General features: G+C 37.0%; 1 protein-coding gene across 2 annotated transcripts; it reads left to right on the plus strand.

The window, feature by feature from the left end:
* The first annotated feature begins 1,321 nt into the window (after positions 1-1,321).
* MSL2 (MSL complex subunit 2) lies at positions 1,322-17,954 on the plus strand. 2 transcript variants are annotated; one of them, XM_087725604.1, is made up of 2 exons: positions 1,322-1,513; positions 14,479-17,954. In XM_087725604.1, the coding sequence occupies exons 1-2, from the start codon at positions 1,441-1,443 to the stop codon at positions 16,053-16,055; spliced, it is 1,650 nt and encodes a 549-aa protein (XP_087581730.1). In that variant the 5' UTR covers positions 1,322-1,440; the 3' UTR covers positions 16,056-17,954. The 2 variants fall into 2 exon arrangements, with proteins under 2 accessions (XP_087581730.1, XP_013908347.1); XM_014052872.2 differs by lacking the exon at positions 1,322-1,513 and adding an exon at positions 1,746-2,068.
* Positions 17,955-22,618: the final 4,664 nt, after the last annotated feature.

Raw genomic sequence — 22,618 nt, forward strand, 5'->3', positions numbered from 1 at the left:
AAATGGAGTCCTGTGGTTTTCTTTCCTGATTATTGAATGAAGAAAAGCTGAGAGGTTGGGCTAAGAGAGTGACTGGATCAAAGTCACGCAGTCATACCTAGACTGAGACTAGAACTGAGAATGTCCTGACTCCTAACCCATCACCTCAACCACACCACCAAACTGGCTCTAATGTGATAGCCTTATTCACACAACCTGCAAAAGCAATTTTAAGGGTCACAGAAAATATTGATCCTCATCCTACCAGATTATATTTTAGCCCAGACTAGTACGTTGTGAAAACCAGCCTCTGTGGATTTTTCTTTTTCATTACATTATAGGTGCAAAAAGGGGTGAAAGAAGCAGAAAAGCAATGGGTGAGGATATGCCCCCCTCACTCCATTAGTAATAAATCCAAACACCTTGCAAAGGAGGCTAGGTTTATCCAAGATGACTGCTTCTAATGACAATCCTAGTATTTTTCAGTGATTTATAATCATCTGCCAATTTAAGATTAACATGTTGTTTTATGACAATAGAATTCTTTATTGGCCAAGTGTGATTGGACACAAATGAAAACCTAGTAGCATGTCTTTTCAGATTTTATTGGATTTGTTCTTGTAACTTGGTTTATTCTTTTTATCTTAAGCCACTTTGGACACATACCAGTATTTCCAGACAAAAAGTAATCTGTTTTTATTCTCATCTGTTTATGTACTGACATTTACGTTATGCAGGAAGTAGACTTTTGGGTGTTGTACACTGATCTAGAATTCATTCTTTTGAAGAGTGATAATCAGATTAATAGAATTTATCTGTGTGTCTTAATACACAGATTTCAGCTATCTTGTGCAATGAACGCGATGCAGAGGAGGACAACTGTTTAGGAGAAGTTCTTACATTTAATTCATTTTATATTTATTAGCTTTTTTACGGAAACCCATCATAGACACAGTGCTATGGTCGATTGCATTTGTTCTCTTAAACCAAGCTTGGTTGTAAATAGTTCCTGGGATCAACACCGGAATACATGAATTCCTCCCTGCTGAGAGGCAGGGGCACTCTGTCCATGTTCAAAGAAGTATTATCATGCACTCAAACCTTCCATTCTTACTAGTCAAGATACAGATTGAAGCTGCAGTTCTGGATATCAGACAAGCACCAGCCTTTTGAGGTTCTTTTGCTAGACCGAATCGGAGAACGAGGCGGCCTTTCTCACTTTTCCGAATAGCGGAGCAAAGCTCAGCGGAGGCCCCGAGAGGGCGCAACCCAGGGCGGAACCCCACCCCGCTCGCTCTCTCGGCGGCCGTAGTGTTCAAGAGGACGGGAAGGGGGTGGGTGCGATGAGGTAGAGAATGGCCGCGCATGCGCAGTGCCGAACCTAAGCGGCCGCGGTGATGGCTGCGCAGTGACGGTTGGATCTAACGGTTGCTATTGACATTGGAGCTGGGCGTGTGGTGGATGGCTCTTGCGCGGAGGGCGGCTAGGAGCGACAAAGCCGTTAGCTCTGCGGAAGAGGCGCAGGGAACCCATGGTAATATGGACGCGCTGAAACTCTAGGCGGAGCAGCCTCCCCCGCCCCTACCAGAGCCGGGCCCAGGCCGTCTCCCTGCGCCGGGTCGCGGATCCTGCCACCGCCCCCCCGATGCGGGGCCTCCCCTCCGCCTGAGGCGCCCGGGGAGGGCGAGGGAGCGAGGCCGGCATGGCCGGCCGCCTGGAGTAATCCGCGGGGAGCCGCCGCTGGTAGCGAGGAAGAGCTGCGGCGGTGGCAGTGGCGGGGGCGGGCGGGTGGGGGAGCAGGCAAGTGGAGAAAAGCAGGCCCGGCCCTGGCTGTGACGGCGCGTCGATGCGGGGCTAGGAGCGCAGCCGCCCCTCGGCTTGCCCTGCCTGGGCGCAGAGCCGCGCTTTCTTCTCAGCCCGGAGCCGTTGGCCTCAGCGTCTGCGATGAACCCGGTGAATGCTACAGCCTTGTACATCTCCGCCAGTCGCCTGGTACTCAGCTACGGCCCCGGGGAAGATCCGCAGTGCCTGGCCGAGATCGGCAAGCTGCTGCCCTACTTCCGGCAGTCGCTCTCCTGCTGCGTGTGCGGTGAGTGAGGCGCTTTCTATTGTTCTGGGCCGCGGGCGAGCCGGCACCCTCCTTCGCCCTCCTTCCCTCCCTCCCTCCGTGTCTCCGTCAGTCCGTCCGTCTAGCTTGCTCTCGCCTCCCCTGTTACACCCACTGAAATGGGCAGGGAGCAATGCCGCCGCCGCCTTTTCGGGCAAACCTCGCCAGCCGAGAGACGCATGCCCTCCGGTCTTCTTCCTCCGGGGAGTTTTGAAAGTTGCCTTCTCTTTTGTCGGGTTTTACAAACTGCTACGCAACTGAACTTGCTTGTCCTTTTGAGAAGATTTTGTAAATGGAAATGGTCTGGATTTTCACGATGCGATAAAACAAAACTACATGCTTCGGTATGGCATGTGTACTAGGCAAACTCAGCCCGTGTACGTAGAGCGTGTTTCGTGTTAATTCCTAAAAATTGGTTATTGGAAAAAATTGTGATTAACTTACCTATGGATATAGATGCGTGGATACATCCATTATATACAAGCCAAGTAATATTCTAGCAACAATTTTAAAAATGTACAACTGAAATGCTATTATTTAAATCCTTCGGTATGGTTGATTTCCGAAATCATTCGGAATAGCTAAACCTTTCATAAACCTTCAAAATTGCTCTTCTACAAGACAACTTATGTTGATGCATTTTTTGATGCAGCCTTCCTTGCATTTGTAATATATTAAAATTTATAAGTGCTTATCTTTACTTAATTGCAAATAAATGTATGTGACTTATGTGTATTATGTTAAGTCAAGAATATGAAGTAGAACAATAGATTAGGAACAGTAATGTTCAGAAAATTATTTCAACTTTGTAAGACAATTTGCACTGAATTTTAAGGGGCAGTTATGTGACTTCAAACAGAAAGAATAATGTAAATGGGTGAATCACAGTTTAAACCCTTCATTACTTGATTTTATATATTGAAAGGTGTTTAATATTGTAGGATTATATTTTGGCTTTGGTTTTTTGAATACTGCTCAGATTAACTTTAAGTTGCTATATAAATTCATTAAATAAATATTTGTGGTGATTTGAAATTATAGTATGAGATTTTGTTCATAGTAAAAGTTTTAATTTATTTAAAATGCAGATTATATTTGCACTATCACTAACACCATTTATGTAAAACTTACTAATTTCAAATGTGTGCTGCAGGACCCCAACTTTTAACAGTGCTATTGAGTGTTTTTCCTGCATGTAATTTCTTATTTGTCTTCATTGCTTCTAGGCTAAGCCATGTGTACATAGTAATGCTACATAAATTTTCTGAAATAGATGTGAAATCACACTGTCACCCCCAACCCATATAGTATTTTTAGGTGTCACAAGCTTTTGTGCCTGTTTTAACATAATTCAAGAATTAAAACATTATGCCCAGTCATATCTGTATATGAGAATCAGTTTGGCATGTTAGTTAAAATCTGGGAAACTGAGTTCTAGTGCCTCCCTGAGCACAGGTTTATTTGGATGGATGTCTTTCTGTCTTTGAGTCCTAGGAGGAAAGCAGTGGCAAACTATATCCAAAAATGTTTCCAAGAGAACTGCAGGGGCTTTTCCAGCAAGTCAACAGGAGTTAAGATTAACTTGAAGGCATTTCTGTATTTCCTTTATTTGTTGCTTTAAGCTGCTTGGAATCCCTGTGATTGGGCAATAAACAAATCTTAGTTATAATAATGTAAAATTGTACATGTTACTTTTAAAGAATTTTATGTAAGTGAATAGAATATTTTTCATAATACATAGTATAAAAAAGAATAAGGTCACCTCAGTATATTGATGCACTCTGCTTATTTTAGTACTTAGATAGCAAAAGAAAACGTACACAGACATTTTAGAGTATTGGGACTGTTATTATAAAGCTGTGGTGGCGAGCCTGTGGCATGCGGAAGCCTCTCTGCCAGCACGCGAACCGTCACCCCAGCTAAGTTCTGCCACCCATGTGCGTGTACCTCCTGCCAGCCAGCTGATTTTCAGGTCTCTGCAATGTGTTGTTTATCAAAATGCAGTTAAAACACTATACAAGCCATCAAGAACATAACTATATACATGCAACAGGAAGTGTCTCACAGGAGCAGATAGAGGTAAATCCTAGAGAGACAGGAAATGCATCACTGTAATGGATATGAATGCTAGAGAGGAATAAAGCTGCATACAAGGCAGACATAACACCTGTAATAGTGTACGCATGCACGGGGCCAGGGGGACAGCGCCCCCCCCCCCCACGTGCCCTGTTTTTGGTCCTAGGAAGCTTTAGGGAGATCTCGGCCCAAAACGGGGTGCGGGGGGGGCGCATGCACAGGGGGTGGGGTGTGTATCATGCACGCATTGTATTAGGGGCATGGGCACATGTGCTGTTGTGCGCATATGTGCACTTTTGGCATGTGAGGACAAAAAGGTTAGCCATCACTGTTATAAAGATTGTAGTCATCCGCTGAATCAACTTGTAGAATGTAAACATTAAATTCTACCGAACAGTGAAAAGTTGTAACGTTTTCTTTAATTAATGTTAATATGTCATTTTGGGTCATGGCTATTGCATTTTAAAATTAGCAATACTTGAATTAATTATTGAAGTAAAATTCAAAATAGCTTGCTTTCAGGTTGAATTCAGAGTGCTGGTAATGACTTCTGAAGCTTTACACAGTAAGAGGACAGATTATTTGAGAGACTATCTCTTTCCTCTTACACCTACTTATTCCATCAGAGCTGGAAAAAGAGTCTTTGCTATTGCACCACCTATGGCTCGAAACATCATTCCCCCTCCCCCACAGGTTATATAGGTAATCCTCAACTTACAACCGTTAATTTAATGATCATTCAATGTTACAATGGCATTTTAAAAATGTGATTTATGACTGTTTTTCACACTTGCAACCATTGCAACATCCCCATGATCACATAATCAAGATTCAGATGCTTGGCAACTGACTCATATTTATGACGGTTGCAGTATTCTGGGGTCATGTGATCACATTTTGCAACCTTCTGACAATCAAAGTAAATGGGGAAGCCAGGTTCACTTAACAACTGTGTTACTAACTTAATGGCAGTGATTCACTTAACAACTGTAAATTGTAAAAAGGGGAAAAAACTTCTTGCTTAGCAAAATACATTTTGGGCTTAATTGTTATAAGTCAAGGACTATCTACAGTGACCCTGAGCTTGCTGGCCTTTCAGAAGGCTCTCAAAACATACTTTGTCATATTGACTGGAACTCAAGTGGAACCTGTTTGCTGGTTGTATTGTCAATTATTGTATGGATTGTACTCTATTACAAATTAAGTTTTAATTAGTTTTTAGTGGTTTTTATCTGGGTTGTTTATTTTTAAATATATTCTTTTTTAAGTGTAAGAGTCACATATTTGAGATGGCCAGCTATATAAATTGAATGAATGAATGCATAAATAATGTAAGTTTTGCATTGCTTTTTTATATATTGGATTTTCCATTTCTATCACGTTTTTGAATTCCTGTTTTCAAAAGAATTATCACTTACATTGAAAGGGACAATTTAACTTTTATTTTGGGGTGTTGTTTTTTTTAAAGCTTGCATCTGAGTGTCACAGCCAGGTATTTATTACTATAGAAGCACCTCATAGCTGCTTGGCATCTCTGGTAGAGATCCTTAATTTTGCTTAGTCCTGATTTTCCCAATCTCTCTTGTAATAGAATAACATAAGATTCTAAATTGAATAACATAAGATTTAAAACTAGTTATAAATGAAATAAACCATCAATTTTAACAGATCTGTAGTAAGCAGATTTCTCATATAGTGGATAAAATTTCCATTTGGGCATTATCTCAAAATAAAAACATTTGTTGTATATGAAATAATCCAGATGGTTTGTATAAACTTCTGTTGGTCATTTGTATTAGTTTTAATATTTGTATAATTGATCCAAATACCTACATTTTGGACTGAATTAATATTTACTTACATCCATTACTGACATCTCCCTGAATGTTCCTTTAGCTGAGGTTTACTGTATAAAATAAATAAATAATTGTGCATTTGCTTTTCTTTCTTTTTTTAGTACCCATAATTATTTTGAAGTAGGTTTGTGGATCAACATATTCTGCAAACCTGGGCAGTTTAAGAAACCAATTAAACAAAATTTTAACTGATTTTTTTAAACACAATATACCACTTTAGCTATAGCAGGTGTCTCTATTCATAGAATGTCCTTGAAGCTTAAACAGATGATGTGATAGTAAAAGGGCAAGAAAAGTCTTGTATTGTAAAGGTAGCTTTTAGGTTAGCAAGCTAACCAAAATCCTAATGTGCTCTTTTTTTCATGATTCCTGACATTCTTTTCTTAAACCTTCTATAGAAAGCAAATTTTAGAAAACAGCACCTTTCGTTCTGGAGCCAAACTCTTAGTGTCTTTTAGAACAATCTTTATTTGCGTTTAATTGCATGCTTGCATGTTAGCCCATATAAATTTCAATTTGAGGTCATGAATTTTTTGACCAATACAGTATTCAGCCTCATCTACAACCCATAAAGCCAGTAGAATTCAGTGCTTAGGTTAAATTATTTGCCGTGATGATTAGAGTCTTCAATAGCAATATCACTTAGACTTATATACCACTTCATAGTGCTTTTTACAGCCCTCTCTAAGAGATTTGCAGCGTCAGCATATTGCCCCTAACAATCTGGGTCTTCAGTTTACCCGCCTTGGAAGGATGGAAGGCTGAGTCAACTTTGAGCCGGTGACATTTGAACTGCCAAACTACAGCTAGCAGTTAGCTGAAGTAGCCTGCAGTACTGCACTCTAACCACTGTGCTACCTTTTTTATGATTCCTGGAAAAATGTTAAAAGCTGTATCACATATACTGTTGGAAGAAATATCCATCTGGTTCAGTTCCAAGTCAGGAGAAAGACACTGGAAACATGGAGGCTGATTGGAAATATGGTTTAATGATGAAAGAGAACCACAAGGGTTTTGGTGCAGCTGACCACATGGAGTTGAGAGTGGGGGTATTTATACCTTTTCTTGGGCTTTGAACTTGAGCTTCCTGTTCAAGAAACTGTATTCAATTGGCTATTGCCAGATTCCCATGGTTCCATGTACAAATTCTAGGAGTTAAATAGTCTAGTTAAATTTGGTTGAAGTTTGGGCTGATGCAATGAAGGGGCTTGTTGGGCAATTGTTGCTGAGGGCTAGCCCTACCTTTGTTCAGATCTTCCTGCAGGGAATTTGCTTATGAATAGAACTACCTATCTCTTTATCTCATAGGTGCTGACATCTGGTGGGAGCTATTAAGAAAGGTGGGGTTATTAAGAGTGATCTGCTTCCTGCCTCAAAAAAACCTATGTTTCTCCAGTTCTCATCCAGGCAAATACAATATTCTGCCTTTTTAAATATTTCCTAAAATATTTCATTCTTCTAGCAGAAGGGTAGGTGCTAATTTTGTACGCTATTTTTACAAAAAAAGTTGTTTTTAAATTTCTGTATCTATGTTTTACTTCAGTTTAGATCTTGAATTTTATATTCTTGACCAGCTGAGGAATTGCTAGGAAGTTAATTGCTTTGAACACAGTATCATTTAGTTTCATGAGTAGGATTGTGTTAATGTTAATGACCCAAAACATTGTTATTTAGTCAGCTCATACTCACACTTCAGTCTGTCTTTGTTGCTTAATGCCTCTTTTCTTCTGATCTCCAGCTCTTCTTTTTCCCCAAAGTTTTGCTGCTCCCAACAATTGAGGGCAGATTTCTTAATAAAAATAAGAGAAAAACAATATAAAATAAATATTGCTTAAATTCATGCTTTAGCAAATATTGTTGACACTTTTAAATGATACTTGTCACCTTGCCTTAGAATGTATATAAATTGTGATTTTAGTAGCCTCTTTAGGAAAGTGTTTTACAAATACGTTCTTTGAATTCAGGAAGAAGGGAGGAAAAGTGAATCTCCTTTTTTTAAATACTGAGATTGTTTAATTTAAACAGGGAAGATTGTAATATTTTAATATTATAGTTGTGATAAAAAATGTATAACCCAAAAAGAGGCTTTACTGTGGCACCACCATTCTTGCCTATTCTTTTGACTTCCCATCTAATAGTAAACAAAGAAAGTATAAGTCATATAGTATCTTTATGGTTTCATGTGTTGAATATATTATTTCTGCTACTGATTTTACGTCAGAGGTTCTTCTATTTTCCTTTGGTTTTATATATTATATGTTTATTCTATCAAATATCCAAAGAATTGTGGATAATGAGTATATGGGTATGCATGGTCATCTTCCTTGTTGAATTCTTGGCATACATACAACTGAATTAAATAAGAAAGAAATGTTGCAATATTGTTGATTCTGACTAATATAGGATTTAGACTAAAGTTTGCACTTTAATTTGGACCAGTGGTTACTGTGGCTTATATGTGTGTTGTCATTTCTTGTTTTTTTATGGTTTTTATGCTGATTAGCTATTAGCAGCTGAGAATTCTGAATTTGAGATGTGCAAGCCTTTGAATTGAAATAAATCAACAAGCAAATAATTATATTTTGTTTGAGCAGAATCTGTGGGTCGGAAAGACCAATACCAGCTGTATGGGCTACTAATGACTATGTGCATGTATTGTACTGAGGCCAGGTTGGTTATGCCACTCTAGTTTATTTTGAGAAAGAAAAACTGTCATTTTACTTGTATTGCTGCAGCTCAGTTTTGTAAAGGATCAAAGGAAGAAGCTACTCTGGTAGTGCTAGTGGTTCTTTATACTAACTTGTGGATATGCATCACTGGTTTAGTTGACTCTTACTGTTGAGAGAAGTAGTTGTTTAGGCTCACGTTCTTCATAGGGTTGTGAAGGAAAATGAGAGCAAGGAGAGCTCACAGGTTACAATCATGAGGATTAGATAAGATAAGGAGTAGATGAAAATCATGGTGATAAATTGAGTCATGCGACTGATTTTACAGCATCTTTTACAGCAGTCATAAAGCAAACCCGTTTGCAATGTGTGTTTTTTGCCAGAAATTAGAAATAAACACTGATTTCTGATTTTAAAAAAATTAAACCAGTCATGTGCCCGCAGGATACTGCAAACAACCATAAATGCAGCCCAGTTGCCAAGTGCCCAAAATGTAATCATCTGACTGGAACTCAGAACATAGAATCTAGGTCATAAGTACATTTTTGGGCAACATTTCAAACAGTACTAAACCGGTTGTTAAGCAAGGACTAATATGCCTACTTAAGCTCATAAATGAAAGGTGGAATATACTGTAAATCTAATGAATTACTCATTTATAAATAGATAACAGATAAATAATCTATTTAATTAATATGTAATGATTGAGTAAAGGAGATATTGATGTGCTTCTCTAAACTCATCTATTTTTATTAATAATATACACTCAATTTTTAATAACAGTTTACACTGAACAAAATCTATGTTCATAAAGTGCTAATCCTTTGTGTCTTAAGATCCATGGAAATTTGGATGCAGTTGCTGCTTAACCTTTATGAACTCAAGAATATTTGTGAAATGTCCGATTTGAGTTGTAAAACAGCAATGTTATTAAATCAAAATTCTAATTTGTATAGCTGCCCATCAAAAGCAATTCTGGGCATTGTGCATCAATTAAATAAACAACAGATATTAAATAAAAATATAAATCTACATTACAAATAGATATTATAAAAACAAATATAAAAATCCTGGGCAGAGAAACAATAAGAATGGCTACCTCAACAATCCAGCCATCTAAGCATGTCTCCAATTTTCTGGGAGCCCCAGGCCTGATAACATAACCAGGTCTTAAGGGACTTCTGAAATGTCAAAAGGGATGGAGCTAATCTGATTTCAGCGGAAGCAATGGTTGCTTATTTCCTTCTCTTGATGAGTCTAAAAACCAATACAAAATATTTTTATTCTGTATCAGGTGAATTTTTAACTTCAGAGCACAGCCTTAAGAAAAATGCCTTAGTAATTACACTGCCATGTAATGAGAAAGGCATAGAACATTAATAAATATAATGTATCCTTAGTGTTCCATTGTTTTCAATATCAATTAATAACTATACCTCAAATATGTATTGACTATCATAATAAATCTGATAAAGCTAATTTATGAAATTAAGAACATACTCATACAGTCAATATAGCTTCAATTAAAATATTTTTAATTTTTTTAATTTAAAATTTAAGCAAAAAGAATTGGAAGATGTGCATAGTTCTGCTGCTGTGTGAACAATGCATTTGTTTTTGCATCTTATTTTTTCCACACAATTATGTATCTTCAGGAGGGCTGCCTTTTCAGAAAAATACTGTTTTTAGAAAAGGAGTATTTGGAATCTGAAAAAAAATAAAATTTCTCCAGATTATACGTTCATTAATAATGTGACGTTAATAAAAAGGAGATGCAAGAATTTCACTTACAATAAAACTTGCAGAACTTGCTTTAACAAATAGTCATAATATAAGTAATTACCGTATTTTTCAGAGTATAAGACACAGCTTTTTTCCTTTAAAAAGAGGCTGAAAATCTGAGTGTGTCTTATACATCGAATACAGCATTTTTTGCCTCCCGAAGCCCTGCCCCCTTCACCAAAATGGCTGTGCATACTCTTATGGAGGCTTTCAGAGAGCTCCTGGGGGCTGGGGAGGCAGAAATGAGCAAAAAGTGAGCCTTTTTCTGCCCCCCCCCAGCCCCCAGCAGCACTCCATAAGCCTCCATAAGGCTATGCATGCAATTTTTTGACAAAAAACGGGCCTGTTTTTGTGAAAAACGGGCCATTTTTTGCTAGTTTTTGCCCCCCCAGAAGCACTCTGCAAGCCCCCCAAAGCTATTCATGCCTTTTATTTGGAAAAAAAAAGGATCAATTTTCGTGAAAAACGGGCCGTTTTTGGGAGGTTTGTAAAGTGTAAAAACGTTTTCCTCCCTTTTGGAAAGCTCTTTAACTGATTGATGAGAATTACATTGATCAAGTGCTGTGCCAGCAGAAACAAAGTCTTAGGTGCTGCAAATTGTCAGTGATTTCCTTCTCCAGCACATGGATAAATTCACCTGGAAACATCTCCGTACCTACCTACTGTATTTCTCTCTCTCTCCCTCCCTCCCTCTCCCCCTCTCCATCCATCCATCTATCTATCTATTTATCTATCTATCTATCTATCTATCTATCTATCTATCTATCTATCTATCTATCTATCTACTCTCTCTCTCTCCCTACCTATCTTCTGTATTTCTCTCTCTCTCTCTCTATTTCTCTCTCTGTATCCCTCTACTTACAAACCTACCTACTCTCTCTCTCCCTACCTATCTACTGTATTTCTTTCCCTCTCTCTCTATTTCTATCTCTCTATCCCTCTACCTTCCTACCTACTCTTTCTCTCTCTATCCCTACCTACCTACTGTATTTCTCTCTCTATCTCTCTATTTCTCTCTCTCTCTCTATCCCTTTATCTACCTACCTACCTACCTATTCTCTCTGCCTACCTACCTACTGTATTTCTCTCTCTTTCTCTCCCTCTCTATTCCTCTACCTACCTACCTACTTTTTTAAAAATTTGCCTCTTCAAAACCTTGGTGCGTCTTATACTCCAAAAAATACGGTAAATATTTTTAGAACAGATGAAACTTGTGCTCCTATTTTCTATGCCATTTCTTAGTAAGAACATATTTTATTTCAGGATTTTCTGTTCTTATGAATTTCATATGCAGGGCATAGTGATAGTAACTCCAGTACTTAATTCTTTAGCATCCAGGCATCCACAGTTGTCAATAAATAATGTACTGTATAGTCATTGATGTTCCTTTTCCTCTATTCTTATCTTTTAATTGAGGTTTTTGTGAAAGACTATGTGATTCCATTGCATAAAATGTGATGGGTCATTCTATCAGTATAGCCCTGTTATAGGTGCATATTTAATATTATTTTGATGATATCTATGATTGTCTACAGAGGATCTGAGATAATAGCTATCCTCCTTTATTTCTTTAGAAAACTGTTGTACATTCTATGTTTGTGCAAATGTCATCAGCTAAGTGTCTTTTAACTTATCTTGCATTTTCCCCTCTGATACATACATTGTTATTGTTTGGCTTTCAGCTACCTAGTATGTTACATAGGTGCCTAGGGGATTTGTTTAGTGAGAGAAAGAAACTTGAAAAAAATAGCACATCTTTCTAGCATTTGTCTAGCATTTACAGTAATATGGCATGGATGGAGAACAAATTCAGTGCTTTGGAATGACCAAATCCAATTCCAGATCTATGTTCCATAGAAATTTGTCACAAGAACAAATAGTTTATGCTAGAAAATCATCAAATGTTACTTAACTGAAACAATTTAGTAATAGAAATAGGGAAGAATTCCTACAAACCAATGGAAAGTTGGATTATCCATTATATGAAATTTGTAATTGCAATCACTGCAGATAAAGGTGGCACACCCTCTTAGTAAATCCAAGGCAATATCTTCACATTGGCATATCACATGTTGGAAGACATTGTCACTGGGGCATTATTGTTCACTGAGCCTTGCTTTACAGAGGATCCACATGAAGCGCTAATAATGTTCGTGGCAATATGCAAGAATTTAGAACCAGCAAAAGGGAGCAAATGGTTTTGCACAGAAGTGTAAACTAAACATGAACTTACATGATCTAAACATACTTTTTAATACAGAAGTGGTTTGCATTTCCTTTTTCTGGGATATATACATCCCAGTCTGGTCTGTATATGTCACCTTTACACATAGTTCCCCTTCTACTACTGTGCTACAGGTAGTCCTTGGTTAACTATAGTAATTGGGACTTTAATTTCCACCACAAAGCCATGCAATCATAAAGCATGATGTCATATAACCACATTATTTTGTATTGGCAATCTTAGCAATCACTGTTGCCATCATTAACCAAATATCACTGTTTGTTAGGCAATCCAAGCCATTCATTAATGCTTATTTTTTAATGGATTGGATAAAGCTTATTTCTGCTAGAAAACTTGTTTATTTACCTGAGATTTCCGTATGTGTGGATCATGCTGGAAATCACTATGTTAGTTGCATTTGGTGGATATGTATTTGGTGGTTATGAATTTATAGTAAGTTAGGATGAAATAATTACTCATATTACAATTGCTTTGTGTATGTACTTAGCTCTATGTACAAGTATTAAGGATGCAGCTGAGAACTGAACTATTCCCTTATATTCTGCACATACTAATGTCTTCCCTCAGTTTGCTTCTTATTGGAAATTTCTCTCATGTAATATTTTCATTTTCATCAGTTTTATTTTGTGCCTTATCTAGCCGTAACACAAGTAGCATTTTCTGTTATAACCTCTGAGGAAGTATTTAAACATTTTGGCTTGCAAGTATTAATTTGCATTTGTATGCACATTCAAAGACATATTTTAAGGCAAATTGGGAATTTAACTTAGACATAATAGTTCTTGTTATCTGTACAAAGCTTTTCTGTAAGCTCTAACTAAATGTATTTACCTGAGGTTTCCCTATGGATAATCAGAAGACTTCTTACCAATAGACATTAAAAATTGTGGATAGAACATGTTTTCTTTCTAAGCGAATCTACTGTCTATTGCTCATCATTTCTGTTATTGGTTGCATTCTGAGTAGGGTCAATGAAACATGTTCTTTATATAGTGAGATGACAATAATTTATTCCCTCATTATTGATATTTTCAGTATTAGGGATTCTCTTTGTCCAGAATGGGTTAGGGTTAGGGTTAGGGTTCAAGTCAAGTAGTATGTGCAATGCATAGCCAGTTTCTCTGGAAGCTCCATAGGAATATTAATATTTTAAATATGTGTGTGCATGCATAGACACCCTTCCACACATATATACAATTTGGCCATTTAAAAAAAAGGTTATAGTAGAGAATGCATACATACTTTTTCTCTCTTGGCGGTTAATCTTGATTGGCAAATGTTTTGCTTCTGCTTTTAGTCAATTTCTGTATTCTTCCCAATTTCTTATAAATAGTAATATTATAAATGTCTTCAAAATTCATACTTCACTAAAAACTGAATTATATCCATTGCCTATTTAGCATTTATATATTAAACTTAGTCAATATAAGATTTTAATCATTTTTTAAAAGTTTAAACTAAGATTTATATCACATAATTAACCAGAGAACATATTGGAGAGCCTTGTATCATTCAATCCAGAACAACTGTCAAATGCCATTATGGAAATGTAGAAATTCTTGTATCTTGCTCTAATATTACAAATACTTGAGCACTGATAATGAAGTTGAAAGTATGTGCTGTTATAGGTTGATGATATGACAATTGTTTCTATTAGCTTGATCAGCTAAAACATACAGCAGTGGCATTACATAAACTTTCAAGTTGTTGAAAAAGAATTTTAAAATTACTTTTGAGTTTTTATAATCTCCTTTTTTTCCCTCTTAGGAAACCTGCTGCAAGATCCAATTGCACCCACCAACTCTACATGTCAACATTATGTCTGCAAAACCTGTAAAGGCAAGAAGATGATGATGAAACCATCATGTAGTTGGTGCAAAGACTATGAGCAATTTGAAGAAAATAAACAGTTAAGCATTCTGGTGAACTGTTATAAAAAACTATGTGAGTATATAACACAGACACCATTAGGACGAGATATTAAGCAAGCTGTGGACAGTTCCCCAGATCTTTTGACTTTGCTTAAAGATGGCACCCCACTCAGTGATGACACAGAAAAAGCACCTGATGAACCCTTGGCATTGTGTTTGATCCATTCCCCTTCACCTTCAACTTCAGAGTATGCTGAGCCTCCAACAAGTTGTTCTATACCTGAAAGCACCTATGATTGTGATGTAAAAGGCTCCACTGTTAATGGTCTGCCCAGTTGTAATGGGCTCTCAGTAGATAAACTTGAAGTAAATATTCCATCTCCTGAACATGCAAATACAGTCAATGTATGTAATCCTGGACAATACATAAAAACTGAAGATATTTCTAGCAGTCTTCAGCCTATGTGTGACATAGTTTCCCCTGGTGACTTGTGTGCAACCGGCATTGATATTCATGGTTTCAGTGAAGACATCAAACCTGGTGACCCTCTTTTACTCAGTGTTGAGGAAGTGCTACGGAGTTTGGACTCTAATGCAGGAGTATGTAGCCCTAATCTACAGCACAGCTTGGAAACCAATTTAACAAATGGTCCATTTTTGCAGCTTTCTCCCCCACCAACTAGCCACAATGTGTATATATCAGTGGATGCTTCACCTCATGGGATTTCATGTACAGCTGCAACACCTAAGGTAGCAAAATTAAACAGAAAGCGATCACGATCAGAAAGTGACAGTGAAAAGCTTCAGCATATTCCAATTTCTAGCATTCTTTGCGGCCCAACATTGGGAGCCTCAGCTCCAATAATGATGAAACAAGAATCAAAGATGTCTTTGCAGTCAATAGCAACTGTACCTAATGGAGGTACTGCTCCTAAAATAGGTAAAACTGTACTGTTATCGAATAAAAGCATGAAAAAAAATATAGACCATACCACCAAGAAATCTCATCCAAAATCTAAATCAGGAATGCTAAAAAAGTCAAAAGAAAAAAATCCTAGCAGTCATGTTGTGCCAGGAAGTCCAACAAAAACTGTGTACAAAAAGGCACAAGAGAAAAAGGGGTGTAAATGTGGCCGAGCTACACAAAATCCAAGTGTTCTTACATGTCGTGGCCAGCGCTGCCCTTGCTACTCGAATCGCAAAGCCTGTTTAGACTGCATATGCCGCGGCTGCCAAAATTCATATATGGCTAATGGGGAAAAGAAATTGGAGGCATTTGCAGTGCCAGAAAAGGCCTTGGAGCAGACTAGGCTTACTTTGGGCATTAATGTGACCAGCATTGCTGTGCGCAATGCCAGCACAAGTACCAGTGTAATTAATATGACAGGGTCACCAGTAACGACATTTTTAGCTGCCAGTACAAACGATGATAAGAACTTGGATGAAACTATGGACATGAGATATGACTGCTGAGTCTTTCTTTCTTTCGCCCCTCCTTTGGTAAGGGGACTGCTACAATTTGAAGGCAGCTATGGTTCTCTTTAACTTGCCGGAGCTCCTGCAAATAGATCACTTGTATCAAGTGTTTTCATTGCTATGTTGTGTGTTAGTGTCAGGGAAATAGTTTGCTGGTAATTGCGGAATTATCCCAAAACTGCCTTTAGATCTTGCAACATCTCATAGTTTGAGATCAAATGCTAATGTAAATGATTTTTTAATACAGAACTACTTTTTTGGCAAATACTGACCTGGTTGTACCAATTCATGCTTTGTGCTTAATCAGAAATTGATTTAATATACTGAAATTATTTCTAGTCAGTCCATCACAGTTGTGCTAATTTATGATGTATCCATGTTCAGTATCATCATTGCAAGAAAAACGACATGCTAAACAAATAAAAACTTCAACAGCCAATCTTGTAATACCACATTATTTGTGGATAGGGAAGTTAATAATTCAGCACCTAAACTTTGCTCAGAAATAAAAGATATTACTATAATTGTCCAACTACTGTATGCTGACCTGAAACCAAGAAATGATCATATTGGACTTTAGCTTCAGTTGATATCACTCAAGACATTCAAAAGCTTGATCATCTTTTAGAAAAGAAAAAGTTGGCATTCCTGTTTTTTAATTTCACACTTTTTTTACAGATTGATGTCATTAATCTGTGTCATGCTATGTCATAAACTAAACATTTATCATCGGAATATTTTTGCTGAGTTCATTATGAAATAGATACTGTATTTTTTTAACTGTTATGCTAGTTGGCTAAAAATAAAAATGGTTTAAGTCTTATGCCAAAGTTACTGAGACATCATTATATTTTAGATTTTAAAATCTGACAATTATCAGCACATTCTTGCAGTTTAAGGCATATAACACTGTCAAAACATAGTTTTCACTTGAAATTAACATATCTCTTCCAAGATTAAGCACTTGGTTTTCCCCAGTTTTGTTTTTGCCTGGTTGGAACCAGGATACACGAGGTGAAGTGTGGCAGGCTCCTGGATTAAATCCTATCGTGCAAGAATAGAATGTGTCAAGAATGGAGGTTCTCTTAGTTGATAACCTTAAAGAGCTGATAGAAACCCTGCTGATTATGCGGGATTTTGAAATTAATTCACAATTACACCATTGGAAAAGTCAACCCACATTGAAAGTATGTTAATTCATATCAATTTTACTTATACCAGGATTGGTGTTTAATATTTAATTTTTTATTTTGCATAAAGTATGGGCTGACTAGAATAGAAAATATTGGGTTGTGTCCAATTAAACCTCTTCCTTACAACCCTTTAGGAAGGAGGGTAAGATTGTTGGACAGGAAATGTCCTATTTCACAAGTCAAAAGTTTCTTTTGCAACACTGGATTTTGCCCTTTTTGTTATCTTGCTTTATAAAGGACTATGTGCTGATTTACAGCAATATCTCAGCAGCTGTTGTAAAAATACATTATACCCTAGATTCTTAAACACCTTTATGTTTGCCATCTAACTGTTAACTGGTTAACATTGCTAATGAACTGTAACATTATATATGTTGGATTTGGCACAAAGCATGTACAATGATGGTTACTAGGTCTAAAAATAAGACAAACATTTTGGATACTGGTTGGGTGATGTCTCTTTTTTCTTCTATAGTGTACCAGGTGTCATTTTATGTCAATGTGAGCAGATAATTATTTTGTTGACTTTCAGATTTGTTTCCCCCCGTCTTTTCTGTGGGTGGGGCAGGGTGTGGGAGGGAGGGTTAAAGCCATAGGAAGAAGAATGTGATGTAAGTGTTCAGTATGTTTTTTTTTTGTTTCTGTTTTGCAAGAAGAGTTGAAAAATATTTTTGATAATGAGAGTAAATGGTGGAAAATGCTCTTTAGTATTCCTGTCTTTTTTTGCAGCTAACCTCTTGAATTTTAAATTTAATTTGTAATTTAATATGTCCTATTAAAATATATCAGTTGAATATGAATATGATTTTTATGTGGACCAAATAGGATATGCCATGATTTATTTTCCATGTTTGAGTCTTAACTTTCTAAAGCAAAACTTTTTTTCCCAGTATCTTAAGAAGACTAATCAAATCAGAAGTCAGAAAAATTATCCTCACATATATGGTGCTATGGTTCAATTATGAAGTTCTAATGTGTAATAAATACGCCTTTTCTCCATGCAGAAAAATTTCGGTATTTTTCAGATGTACTAAATTCTGTTAACTGGTTATTTAAATATTCCTTGGAATTCTTTATTTGTTATTATGTATCTTTGATGGTTAATTCAAGTTTGTTTTAATGAAACAAATTTTCTTCTTCACTGCCATGAAGCTGAGGTAATAAATGTCAGTCCTAAAACTGAATTTTGTAGAAGAACATAAAACATTTAGTGCTCATAATACTTTTTAAAAGATTTCTGTGCTGAATTTAATGAAATAATTACACAACCTTCCATGCTAGCCACAAAAGATTATCAAGTAGTAGTTTGGAATCCCTATATTCTAACAACTTTTCTTTGTTCTTTTGGTTATTGTAAAACATAATTTTAGTGAAGGAAATTACCATATTTTTGGACTATAAGACTCACTGGAGTATAAGACGCACCAAGACTTTGAAGAGGTAAATTAAAAAATATATATTTTTGCCCTCCCCAGTCCCTAGGAGCACTCTGCAGGCCTTCCAAACCCTCTGCTCCATCTTTGTGAAAAATGGGGTTGGCAGAGAGTTTGGGAGGCCTGCAAAGTGCTCCTGGGAGCCGGGGAGGGAAGAAATGTGACGAGTGGGGGGGGGGGGTTAGGAGGCAAATAAAGGGCCTGTTTTTCATGAAAACAGTGTGCAGAGGGTGTGGGAGGCCTGTAGAGTGCTCTTGGGGGCTGGGGAGGGCAAAACGAGCAAAGAATGGGGCGAGCAGAGAGTTTGGAAGGCCTACAGTGCTCCTGGGGGCCAGGGAGGGCAAAAATGTGATGATGGGTTGGGAGGCAAAAATGGGCCCATTTTTTTTTTTTTTTTTAAACTGGGTGTGCAGAGGGTGTGGGAAGCCTGTAGAGTGCTCCTGGGTGCTGGGGAGGGCAAAAAGGAGAAAAAAACTCCCATTTTTTGGGAAAAATGGGGCTTGCAGAGAGTTTGGAAGGACTGCAGAGTGCTCCTGGGGGCTGGGGATAGCATAAATGGGCCCCTTTTCACTCTTTTTTGCCCTCCCCGGCCCCCAGGAGCACTCTACAGGCCTCCCAAACCCTTTGTGCATCCATTTTTGTGAAAAATGGGATGTGCAGGGCAAGGTTTCAGGAGGCCAAAAATGCTGTACTCAGTGTATAAGACACATCCAGATTTTCACCCTCTTTTGGGAAGAAAAAAAGTGTGTCTTCTATTCTGAAAATTATGGTGCATCAATGCTTTTTGCGTTCCCTAATCTTCTCCATTGTTGCCTCTTAGTCTGATTGAATAAAAATATATTTTATAGTTCATTAAAAAAACAAGGGAACTTTTTTGCAACCCTTGCTAATTTAGCTGTTGCTGTAACTGCTTCGTACACACTTTTCTTTCAGAACACAGTTTTGAGTAGAAAAATATGTAAAGTGTTGCCCAAATGTTTGTCACACAGTCACTGTTTTGAGCATTCACAGAACAATAAAAAATTGCACTAAAATTGAAAAATAAATGGAAAAATAACTTGCACATTTAAGTTCTAGTTGGTTGCTATATGTTGTCTAAAATAACTGAAAATAGTGATTCCACAAATTCTGGATTCAGATGTTGGTACATATTTATACAGTCCAAAAGAAGAGTTTCATAGTAAATTGAACAAATTACAGTGGGGGAGGGACACTAGACTTTTTTCCTCGGGAATCCTGCTTTGTAAACATTGTTTCATTTTTCAAAAATGGAAGCAAGCTTTTTTAAGTTTGAAAAAAAAGATTTGTAGTTTCAATGGGTGAATGTTTCAGTTGCAGGGTCTAGTCTCCTTCACTTGCAAAGGTTCTACAATTTTTTTTAAACCTAGTAGCATGCAGTGATCTCTGCCTTTGCTTCTTGGGGTGATGTTCTACTGGTATTAATGTACTTCTTGCTGTTTAAATGTTGTGGAGAATGGGTATTGTGATTGGAGTTGCTTTCTAAAAACTCATGGTTTAGGTTCTGATGTATTTCTTTCAAAATGCAACTTTAGTAACTCTTCAATGATGTGGCTGAAGTCATTGGTTTTTATAAAAGTTGCTATAGGACTACCATTTCTAAGGAAAACTGTAGATGGTGAATTAAATAAAAATGTTACTGTCTTTTCTTATAATGAATGCTGTAATGCTGAATGGTGTATAAATTTTGCCCAGATGGTACCTGTTTAAACTCAACTGCAGGGAAGATCACACTTCCAATATGTTTGTGGCTCGTTAAAAACAATAACCAATTAATCAGTTGTACAACATTTTAAATGTTCTTATTGTCCAATCATGTTTTGTAATAACAGCATAGTTCTATTTTATAACTTTTTAAAATTATTTTATATACATATTAAATATAAAACTAGTGTTCACAACAAAAAAATTGCAAAGTATGTGATTCTAGTACAACACTTAGTAAACCAGTAGTAAGCTGATATAGATGTTTAGGGAAAAGTACAAGAGGGATACATACCTTATAACTTTACAGTTTTTCAAAAGGAGAGTAAGTTGCCTTGCATCTTTTTCTAGGTGCTTTATCTATTATTGCATTGATTAAATTCACAGAAAGGGGTAGGGGGTTGCAAATTTTATTTCTTATTAATTTTACAGCTATTTCTGTTAACCGCCATATATACTTCTTGAGATTAATACATCAAACTAAATCTGATCTTGTATCTTGGACATGAATTCTAATTTTAATGAGAAAACACCAAGAACTCTTGTCTAAAATAAGATGGGAAAATCATAAAATCATAGAATTGGAAGCAACAATTTAGTCTATTAACAGTCGACCTCCTTCCAAGTACTGTACTGAAATCTAAAGCCAAGTTCTGTACCATGTGGTTATCCAGCCAGTGTTTCAAAACATCCTGTGAATGGAAGTTAATATCAGCCTTTGGTAAGTGGTTCATTGTCAAACTGACATTACTGTTAGGAAGAACTAACATTTGAAATCTGACTTCCAGTTCTCCATCTTTTTCTGTATGATACTTTCAGGTACTTGAAAACTGCTATTATGTCTCAACCTACTCATATTTTCTGTGGACTAATAACCAGATTCTTCAGACACACCGTGTTAGACTTAATTTCTAGTAAACTGAACATGCTTGTTACCGATACAGGTAGTCCATGACTTAGAACCATCTGTTTAACAATTGAAGTTACAATGGCACTGAAAAAAGTGACTTATGACCAGTTTTCACACTTATGATCATTGCAATATCCCCATGGTCACATGATCAAAATTCGAGTACTTGGCAACTGGTATGTATTTATGACAATTGCACTGGGTCACATGATCACCATTTATAACCTTCCCAGTGGCCTTCCAACAAGCATAGTCAATGAGGGAAGTCTGATTCGCTTAATGACCACATGATTGACTTACCATATTTTTCAGAGTATAAGACACACCAGCGTATAAGACGCAGCAAGGTTTTGAAGAGGAAAATAAAGTTTTTGCAAACTGGGAGGTGGGCTGCTTTTCACGAAAATGGGCCTGTTTTTTTGTAAAAAAAGATGGCATGGATAGCCTTTAAGAAGCTTATAGAGTGCTCCTGGGGGGGGGGGCAAAATTGAGCAAAAATGGGACGTTCTTTGCTCATTTCTGCCCTCCCCAGCCCCCAGGAGCTCTCTAAAAGCTTCCTAGAGGCTATGCATGGCCATTTTGGTGAAGGGGACAGGGTTTCGGAGGCAAAAGCTGTATTCAGTGTAGAAGACGCACCCAGATTTTCAGTCTCCTTTTTGAGGGAAAAAGGTACGTCTTATACTCCGAAAAATACGGTAACTGGCAAAAAGTCATAAAATGGGGGGAAACTCACTTAACAATTATCTTGTTCAGCAAAACATTTGTTCATAAGTTGAAGACTACCTGAACTTTTCTTAAAATATGTTCAATGGTTTGAATTGAACTTAATATTTGAAAAAGTGTTTAACCAATATTAAATATATTCTATTTGAAAAGAACAATTTTATTGTTACAGACTGTATTATATCAATACATTTTCATTTTTAGCAATGTTACCACAGTGCCAATTCAAGTTCAGTTTATGATTCCGTTTATTCCCAATTTTTTTTAACATGTGCTAAACCAACACAGATACATCTATCTTATATTAATGTATATTATTTCTTTTCCCCCTGTTGATAATTATTTTTGGAAGTTTCCTATGGTTTCCATTCATTTGTTTAACTCTAACCTATCAAGATTATAGAAATGGGATCTGAAGCTCAAAACAAAACAAATGGGATGGAATTTTTAAAAGGTTTTGGGAACACAGAGGAGACAGACAATTCAGGGAAGAAACAGCCATTACAGAAGAGAGATCATAGGGAGAAAAAAGACTGGAGGAACTATACTTGAATCACATTAAGCATAAGTTTTTGAGAA

Source organism: Thamnophis sirtalis, unplaced genomic scaffold, assembly GCF_051295495.1.
Source record: "Thamnophis sirtalis isolate CommonGarterSnake01/CBP01778 unplaced genomic scaffold, rThaSir2_p1.2 scaffold_11, whole genome shotgun sequence".
In the NCBI taxonomy this organism is placed as follows: Eukaryota; Metazoa; Chordata; class Lepidosauria; order Squamata; family Natricidae; genus Thamnophis; species Thamnophis sirtalis.

What these genes read in the sequence shown, in the direction of transcription:
- MSL2 (XM_014052872.2), top strand. Translation starts at nt 1,924, where the DNA reads ATGAACCCGGTGAATGCTACAGCCTTGTACATCTCCGCCAGTCGCCTG. An exon ending in GCTCTCCTGCTGCGTGTGCG is followed by an intron (nt 2,069 to 14,478) that starts GTGAGTGAGGCG and finishes TTTCCCTCTTAG; the next exon opens with GAAACCTGCTGCAAGATCCA.